At 44.1% G+C, this 9,959-nt stretch overlaps 1 protein-coding gene across 2 annotated transcripts; it reads right to left on the bottom strand.

Annotated features, from left to right (window-relative positions):
• Nucleotides 1-242: 242 nt before the first annotated feature.
• On the bottom strand, nucleotides 243-9,465 carry otpa (orthopedia homeobox a). Of its 2 annotated transcripts, none has more exons than XM_078214960.1 (3): nucleotides 9,429-9,465; nucleotides 8,652-9,064; nucleotides 243-2,658 (listed from the first exon to the last, which is right to left on the bottom strand). In XM_078214960.1, exons 1-3 carry the CDS (start codon nucleotides 9,463-9,465, stop codon nucleotides 2,155-2,157), a joined length of 954 nt encoding a protein of 317 aa, XP_078071086.1. In that variant the 3' UTR covers nucleotides 243-2,154. The 2 variants fall into 2 exon arrangements, with proteins under 2 accessions (XP_078071086.1, XP_078071085.1); XM_078214959.1 differs by having other exon boundaries at nucleotides 8,652-9,070; nucleotides 9,396-9,465.
• Nucleotides 9,466-9,959: the final 494 nt, after the last annotated feature.

The following is a 9,959-nucleotide window of genomic DNA, read 5'->3' on the forward strand; positions in this document are numbered from 1 at the left end:
CCGCTCACTTACTATTGATTTAATTTTGATGGAGTATTACTCTTTGTTAAAGACTAACTCCACATACTTTCTACGATTTTGGACCATTACCGAATTCACCCCGTTATAGAAGACAAAAAAGTTTTCTCCTTCCATGACCTGGTGAGATTTGTCTATTTTCCTCTCTCACTTGTTGGGTGAGACACGCGTGAAAAGTTGTTTTGGTTGCAAAAACTGGAAGGTCGAAACTTTGTATTTTTTTTCCTGCAATGCATTGCATTTGTTTTTATTCAATTCATTTATTGAATTTCCACAGATCGAGTTGCACTTTTTTTTAACGCGTCTGACATCTCTAAATACAAATAACTGTACATGAAATCATAAAGCTTTTCTTATAAATTCCATTACAGGTTTAATACACATTGTGTATTAAAAATATCTGAAAATAATAACCATCACTTATTTGCTAAATTGGGCAGTGATGAACATAAAAGGACATTCCTACACCTCTGTGCTCTTTTAACTGGATTCTTTTTCCATTCGACACTGAGTGCGTTGCAAGCCTAGACCACAAATAAACAATACGTTGATTTTTTTTAAACAGTTATGATTTGCCATGTATCAATTTGTCGTGGTTTGATAATAAACATAACTCTGCGATAGCTTTGCTAGTTCTAACACGTTAAACATTTCCAGTGCCTTACTGATTCAGACTGCAGGTGATTAGCTAAGAAGGCACAGAGCATAATAGCGTGCTCTCAGATAGGGAATGGTAAGCCAAGATCACACACTTCGAAAATGTGAAGAGGATATTGTATATTACATATTCAAAATGCGGGCTTTTTTTTGTTTTATATAATGAATAATCTTTTAACCCGGCGCAAAAAAAATCAATAACAGATCAAACATTTATTAGGAAATCTATGTTCAATAAATAAGCACAGACAATAAGTTAAAACATATCACAAGTTGACCAATGTATAACCAGTAAGGTTATTCTACACAAGAAACATCCTATATCACAGCTTTGCTCATTTTGTTCACATGAAACTTCCGCCCAATTCTGACCAGTTCATGCAGATGAAGGTTGTAGATTTTGTAGTTTTAAGTGTTTCCAGGGTTCGAAATACTCACGTGCACATCGCATGCTGGTGACTTTCCCCCTTTGCATGCTGTGCAAGTGGCATTTTTTGACTGAAGATTTTTTTTTATACAGCACTTTTTTTTTTTAAAAAGAGAAAATCACCCAAATCACGAGCTACGACCAAGGAGAGACAATCCTCCCAAAAGGCTTGAACATAGTGCATTGAGAAAATACTATTAGTCAACACGCGCTCTTTGCATTATCCACTCCAGGCCACCGTGGCCATTGCGCTGCAAGACCAAAGTAGGTTTCGGTCTGCTCTCTACATTGCCTTGCATTTTGTCCGGCCAATTGTTAAAGGTAACAGTGGCTGCACTGTAAGGGCCGACATCTCAGTTCTGTTCGACATTGATGGCCCAGCCTCTTTTAGAGTTGTAACCTAGGGTCTTGAGTCTAAGTCGATTGAAATGTTCAGAGAATGGGATCGATTGTATTGTGTTGAGTAAGGGTATTCGGGGATATGGGACTAAGGTGGGCAAATGGAGTTGAGGCACCGACCAGCCAGGCACGGACTAGAGGGGCTGAATGGTCGACTCCTGTTGCTATGTCTTTAGGTAATCGTGAGGGGAATGGTACGAAGGATCTATGGGCACCGGCGGCGAACTGCATCGACATGTAGGAGGATGGACTCTGTGAAGTCGATCCGGGTGAATTATCTATGTTAAGATTACAAATGTGCAGAAATTCTGAACAAATAAAAGTTGGTCAGAGCTCTTTCTTTGTGTGATTTCACCATGTTATTGCAACAGGTCAAGTCCAGAGATGTGGACATGTGACTGAGAAAGAGGAGGCAGCTCAGAGTTCCAGATCACAGTCACTGCCAGGAGTTCTTGGAGTTGAGTCCATATGGTGTTCGCTTTGTCCCTGCTGCCTCTGCTGTTGTTCTTTACATATCAATATTTATTTTTAAGAGTTTGACCAACCACCCTCCCTCTCCCTCCCACCTCCTATGTGGGTACTGAAGGATGCATTTCAAACCCTGAGTCGACTCCTTGGCTGCTGGAGAGAATGGGGGGGTGGGGAGGGCTGCATTAAGTGAAGCTCATGGAGACTGTGTGCTCAAGTGCTTTGCGGCGCAAGGAGGCGATGCTGGTCCCCCGCCACACGTCGCTGTCCGGGGAGCTGCAGAGCTGCGGCGAGCCGCTCGTCACGTTGCCGGGGCCGGCCAGAGAGGCGGGCACCATGCCAGGGAAAGTGGGCTGGTAGAGGTGGGACTGCAGGCCCCCGCCGTTGGCGCTGGCGAGGCTGTTGGAGAGCCCCATGGAGTTGGGCGGCCCCCCGAGGCTGCACTGGGACAGGGACTGAGCCATGGCCTGCTGCCTGCCCAGGGCCGGGGGCAGCTGCAGCTGCGAGACCCCCACGCCCGCCGTGGCCCAGCGGGTGTCGTTGGCGTGGAAGGAGCAGAGGCCGTCGCCCATGCCAGCGCCGGGGAACTGGGGCAGGCCTGGCGTGGGCAGCAGCGTCCCCGGGGCACGGAACACGTTGGTGGTCTTCTTCCGCTTCTTCCACTTGGCGCGTCTGTTCTGAAACCAGACCTGCAAAAAAAGCAAAGAGGGGGATTGCAGTGAGACAGAGAGCAGAGACACAGTGTGGGTGAGATACAGCTAGCAACACCCTGGGTACAACTGGGAGCAGAGAGGGTCAGAGACAAGCAGAGCCCGGGAGAAACCCAACTGGGGCTGGCACCACAATACAGACTGGGGAATGTTCACAACACAACCAGAGACTGGGGAATGTTCACAACACAACCAGAGACTGGGGACTGTTCACAACACAACCAGAGACTGGGGAATGTTCACAACACAACCAGAGACTGGGGACTGTTCACAACACAACCAGAGACTGGGGAATGTTCACAACACAACCAGAGACTGGGGAATGTTCACAACACAACCAGAGACTGGGGAATGTTCACAACACAACCAGAGACTGGGGAATGTTCACAACTCAACCAGAGACTGGGGAATGTTCACAACACAACCAGAGACTGGGGAATGTTCACAACACAACCAGAGACTGGGGAATGTTCACAACACAACCAGAGACTGGGGAATGTTCACAACTCAACCAGAGACTCGGGACTGTCAATAAATCCCCAATGAGGGAGGGAGAGAATTATCCATTCAGGAAAATCCAGGCTGGGCTTGGTCGGGATTGGGCGGAGGAGTGGGGGTGGCTGCTGGTGAGGGCTGGGGTGGGGGTGTCTGCGGGTGGTAGGGCTGGTGAGTGTGGGGGTGGCTGGAGGTGTCTGGTGGTGGGAGTGGTTGGTGGTGGGATGGGGGTGGGGATAGCAGGTGGTGGGTGTGTAGTGTCCGGTGGTGGGGTGGGGTGTCTTGGTGGGAGGTGGCTGGTGGGGGTGACTGGGGTGGTGGGGATGGTGAGTGTAGGGGTAGCTGGGGGGGGGGGCGTTGGGGTGGGGAGTGACTGGTCGTGGGATGGCGAGTGTGGGGGTTGGGGTGGTTGGTGGTGAGGTGGCTCGGGGTATCTGTTGGTGGGGTCTTCACCTGTGACTGACCCTAACCCAACGCTACACCCTTCACTTTTATCATCTCCGCACAGGGGCACCGATTAAGCCAAACTCTGAAATGCCGCAGAGCTAAAACTATGTCCCAGTCTCCAGAGAAACAGCGAAGCTTCATTTCTTATTAACTGGGGATAGAGTCGGGGGAAAGATCACCTGCGGCAAAAAAAACAATTCAACTAGCCTGGTCAACAAGAGGTTAGAAAGAAGCACTGAATCTAGTGCAGCTGGGAAAATAAAAATTGTGATTAAAAGAAATGTTTTAAAGACACCATTAGGTAGTCAAACACTTAAAGTGGGGCAAATTAATTCCACCACATTTTTTCAAAAAGCGTTTTTCTGGAGCCTGGGAAGTAATTGCAGCAGTTTATCTTGGAAGGTTTGAGGAGCTTGTTGAAGAATAAGGAGAGTCCTTCACCAGCTATTATGAACACTTTCAGAACTTTCACCAAGTTGCCTTGTAATTAATTGATCCTCCGTTAGTGCATAGAGCCCCACTTCAGCTCAGCTAGATATACAATTAACACAGGATGAAATAAATTAATATCTTTTAAAGAAAAAAAACATTTCTCAATAGAACGCTGCCATCATGTCTTGCAACTTCTATCGGCAAAGAGCCACGAGTCAGAAGAATGTTAAGAAGGAACACATCCTGCAGCCATTTGACGTGTGGGTAGGCTTTGGAAGGCATAGTGTTCTCGAGAAAGTTAACTTTCCAGCATTAAGGGCGACATTCAACTAAGAGGAAAGCGCTCAATATTTGAAAAACCTTGCAACGAATGTAAGAAATTGAAGAGGAGCAAACGGCGTTTAAAAACAACTGATTTTTTTTAAAGAAAGAGGGGGTATCTTAAATCATCATATTGAAACCGTTAGAAAATCCTGCGCATTCAATGAGGCGAGACGCAGCTTCTGGGATTGAAATACGATGTGGCTATATCTTGATTTATAAAAGAATTATTTCATTTAATAAGGAATGCGAGATGGGCAAGAAAATGAACCGTACAAATTATGCAAGATTAATTCATGCTAATTTTGCCATAGCTGCGAAATAATTTAGCACCAGGAATCCATTCAATAGTAACGGTTATTTATCTCCATAATGCAAATAGTATTGAAACAAGGGTCGACATGTTTTAGCCATTATCGAGTCTTACAGAGAGCAAAAATAACAGTAGAATTAACGGATGAATCAAATGATATTCAAGTCTGAGAATGAGATAGGTATTTATACTACAATAATTTTTTTTATGGTTAAGAAGGGCAGCTTGTGCAAAGAATCGATCGAAACCGACCAAAATACAGACATTTTAGCCGCAAATTCTGTATTCTGCCTGCCCAGAGTTTAATTTCTTATGTAAAAGTTGTAATTTTTTTCCTGTATTTTAACCTCCGTGTATCAAAGCCAATAAGTGGCAGACTGTCTTAACAGATAGGAAGTGGCTGATTTTTTAAAAAAAAGAAAATGCAGTGTTTCGAATGTTAAATTCTCCGGGAAACTGTTGGGTTTATGAAGATTTCATTATAATATTTGCGATGATTAATGCGGAGATTTTGTGTGAAATCTAAAGCTCTCGTGTGCTCAGCGCACAGATTCATTCTGAGCAGCCAGCCGTGAAATCCCAGCGAAATTCATTACACTTTAATAGTGTTAGAGAAAATGCAATTTCTCATTCCATTAGAAAACTAGAAAATACTTTCAACTTGTCGCCTATTAAGATGTGGCAGGTGACGGGGCATTGCATATCTCCAGTATAGAAAGGCAGGTTATAGTGAGAATTAAAACACATAATTAGGGCGAAAAGATGAGATCTCAAGGATCACTGTGCAGCGGTTATTTCACTGATATGGGTTTTATGTAAATAAAGTATTGGAAGCTTAATTAATACATGCTGGAGACTAATGATTATGCTGATTATATTGTATTTTATTGCATAATTTGCATTATTTTCACATTGCCATTTAATAAGCCATTTCAACCGACAGATGATTCAGAAATGGAGGCTGCCAATAGTTGTTGGCGTGAAATATTTTAAGTAAATAAATGTTGGTTATCGTGAGGCGGGAATGTAAGCGTAGGTATAACCAGCCTTTCCTTTATACTGATTTAGAAATAACGTGGAGTTAAACAATATGTGTGTTGGGGGGTTGCATCACGCTATTGTTCAGCCTGGAAAGAAAAAAATGATTTATGTTGTAATGTGTTATCCCTGGAAATTGAATAAACTTTAGGTAATGTGTCCTTTGTGGGAAATGACAGGAAGGCACTTCATGGCAAAACGTTAAGAAAAACATTAACACGTTAAACTAAACGAAAAGGGGTGGGGGGGGGGGGTGACCTTTCATCCAGTTTAAAGACGGGTTTAGTTAGCATTCCTCTCGCAAAAACGTTCACCTCCCCCCCCCCTCCCCCCCAAAAAATGAAGAACTGGCTGGCGTTAGGGAAAATTGACCTTGGCAATAAGTTACGATGAAAATATTTTTACACATCTTTCAACAGAGTTTAACATTGATTATGTGTCCACGATTTGTGTGAATTCGGTCCGAATGTGAGAGCGAAATGTTTTCCTCACTAAATGAATGCACATGATCACAATCGATGGAGGAGCCTGCCCCAAGTTCGGAAATTAGATGTGATCATCTCGCTGTACATAGTTGTCTAAACATATCGTGATCACACTCACTGGCGTCCCTTCACTTGCTGTTTAGGCTTAAATATGAATTCACGGCTAATGTTGTAATTTGACATCTCGGACAGAAGCTGCTGGGAATTAATTTCAAGCCCAATACCGATGGACACATAAGCAAATCTCCGTCATCTTGACTCTGCGAGGCATGTGGTTAAAAAAAATTAAATTGCACTCTATTTATCATGAACAGGGCTCCATAATTTGTTACTGGGAACTTTCCGCTTTGGAAGCATGGGCCGCTTTACATCAGGTTGTAATAGAAAGGCTGCAATATTTTTAGCTCTAATTTAGCAAATATTGAAGACCCTATGCCGAAAATGGCCCAGAGATCCATAGAACCAGTACGTTCGCCCTATTTATATTTGTCAAATTGATATCAAATTCGCATGTTCCTCTTTAATGTTATCTTAACTTTGTTAAAACCTTACATTTTCAAATTGAGTTCAAAAAGGATCCATTTCATGTGGACTAAACAAAGTCCTTTACTGTACTTGATCCATTCCGTTTCTTTAATTCGAAATGTTGATTAGTTTTTGATTTCTGGCTGCTGTTTAGATTGTGGTCCTTCTCTTCGGACTTGTAAAGATTGGGAATTAAAAAGTGGGAATTCAGCTAGCGTGCCATCATCTCCTCCCCAACTTTCAAGACACCTCTATTTACCTGCTGTATTAATGGCGCACCGTGCTTTTTGTTTTAGGTGCCTTCCCGGGGCTAACATCCACAATGTAATTCTTTACACTGTCCATTATCTGCTTTATCATCAGATTATAATTGCTATCATTTTAAATCATTGGCCAGCAGTGGTAATGGTCAATGTCAGCAGTAATTACAGATAGCCGCTCCGGGTGATTTACTGAGTACAACCTTAGGGCAGAATCCGGATATCTCACACCCAGACACCGCGTTTCAAACCACAGAGGCTCCTCCTGCAGTCACCTTTCACAAGCGTGCGGGAGATTATGGGTTTGCATCACCTTAGAAGGCGCAGGATATTGTGAACATTTGTAATTCTTAGCAGCAGATCGGAAGTAGAAGCGGGCTGCATGTTGAGGAGATCCTGCAACTTATGAAAATGCTGAACGGAAACCCTGTGTTTTATATTGTAAAGCTCCCGGACTACTCTCTAATCAGAAATTTCCTCCGGCTACATAAATTACCCTTCACCCTCAGGCTGAAACATCGCCACAAAGTGTTACGTTTTGTGGACTTAAATTTCAACTGTGTGCGAGGTGTCACTTTGGTTTCAATTAGATTTCGCGTTTCCACATTGGCATCAATCTTTACCTCCCAACATTTAAATATTTCGTGTCATGTGTGAGTGGCCCCCGAAGTTTGAATATTTAAATTCCTCCCCCTGACAATGCTATTGTAATATATTATGGCCGCTGGGTAAAGGCGAGATACCACAGGTTGAAGTTTAGGAAAGTAAGGTTGTTCCAATTGTTCATCCATTCAAGATCTTTCACGGTTTGACAATAGTTTTCGCTTTTTAAAAATATATTTTTTTGTTGTAGTGACAGGCACATTAGAATTTCACACCTCAACATGTACATATACACTGGGGTATATGAAACCAATTCCCTTCTATTTCAGATTATTAAGGGTGCCGTCTCCGGTTAGAATATGTGGAAACTGACTAAAAGGCTCCCTCAGATCTGTTGCAGTGTTTGTCCAGTCACCGGGTACCTTGCAACTTCTATTTTCCCGCAGCTCGTCTTCACACTGACTTGGGGTTGCTAATTAGCCGAAACCTTGTCAAATTCTCCTGTCAAATTCTTCTGCTCTATGTGCTCGAAAATTGCGCGGAAACTTGCCATTTTACCCATTCTATCGAACGCTTTTGCTTTCCAGCAGCCGCTGCCTTTTTAACCTTTTCGCCTTTCAATCTCTTTAAAACCAGAGTCTGCATGTCCCTCGCCCCAAAAAGCGAAATGAAGGAAATTCGTTCACCCATGGCAGTCAGAGGATGGGAAAAAAAGTTACAAACGGGAGAGGGAATACAATTCAAATACAGTTAAATAGTGGGGTTGAAAAGATACCTTTATTCCCCCGATTGTATACAGAATTTGCAGCACGGATTAAATAGTTTCAAACTCTGTGAAGATTTGCCTCCGCCCTTCTTCAGAATCTGATACATTTTCGTTCAAGGAAGCACTGACTTTAAGGATTTGCACACCTCCACACACACATAATATCCGTGCCCCCTTTTTGGGAATGGGGGTGACCTCTCCTTCCCCCCCCCCCCCCAACCCTTCCCCTTGACCTGCTGCCCCCCCAGTGGGGGGGTGGGGAGATATGGTGGTGGGGTTTTTCATACCTGCACTCTGGACTCGGTGAGGCCGATCCGCAGAGCCAGTTCCTCTCTCATGAAGATGTCCGGGTAGTGGGTCTTGGCGAAGCTCCTCTCCAATTCGTTGAGCTGAGCTGGGGTGAAGCGGGTCCGGTGCCTCTTCTGTTTCTGTTGACTCTGTTGCTGTTGCTGTTGCTGCTGCTGTTGTTGCTGCTGCTTGTCCGGGTCTTTACCGCTGCCCGAGCCGCCGCCGCCGCCTCCTCCTCCCGGGTTCGATCCGGCCGAGGTGATGCTGTCCCCGGGAAGGAGGGTCGCACCTTCCACCGTGTCGGAGCCCGGAGGGCAATCGCCTGGGTGGCCCGAATCAGAGCCTCCGGGCCCCATCCGGCACTTGACCGCCTCCCGGTGCCCGAGCAATTCAGCCGCCGCATCTTTCATTCCTATGAATAAGAAAACCAAAAGAAATACAAATCAGTTAGTAATCCCCCGAAAAAGAGAGAGGGAGAGAAAAAAAAGAGATAAAAAAAACTTTCTACCAGTTGCTAATATCAGTGATAGATTTTCCTAACTCAAATAACAAGCACAATTCCATTAGATTGATTCTAAATCAAATTATTGCAGTAATTTGAAGCTAAAATAATTACTTTTAGATAGAATTAACTAATTTTGTTGCATTAAAGCGGGGATAACGAGGAGCCTGGAACTGGAAGCTGTTCTCCAGCAGCCCCCGGTGATTCGTTCCTAGAGAGAGGGGGGGTAGGTTTTTTTTGGTTTGGGAAACGGTCTTTTGGCTCAAACACTCACCCAGGCGAGCGTCCAGGAGGTCGGCGTGAGAGAGCATGGCGCACCGCTCCAGGGTGAGATTCCCCCGAAAAACCGGAGAGGTTTTTTAAAAAATACTAAAAAAAAACTACAAATGTCTGTTTGTTGTAAAAGGGGGGCCCTCTTGCATTATAATCTCCTTTAGAGGGACGGGGTGGTGCTTAACACTTGAATGAGCCCATGAGCAGCTCCAAATCAGGGCCAATCAAAACTCACCGCTGTAAATGTCAGCGCAAAGTGAGACTCCATTACGCATGCCTCAAGGCAGCTCTGTCCCCATCCACTCACAAGCCACTCAGAACATTTACAATTCTATTTCTGCTTTCCAAATCTGATTTATTAGCTTTCAACGTCAAATATTATGCCTTTAAATGACCTGTTCTAATTTGGATAATAGATACAAACCAAACATAATAAAGCCAATATTACAGGAATTATATTTATCTGACTATACCTTATCTGCTCACTTCCCTTTCCAATGCCTTAATGTGATCTATTATGATTCGGAGTTTA

The sequence above is a fragment of the Mustelus asterias genome, chromosome 6 (assembly GCF_964213995.1).
Source record: "Mustelus asterias chromosome 6, sMusAst1.hap1.1, whole genome shotgun sequence".
Taxonomy (NCBI): Eukaryota; Metazoa; Chordata; class Chondrichthyes; order Carcharhiniformes; family Triakidae; genus Mustelus; species Mustelus asterias.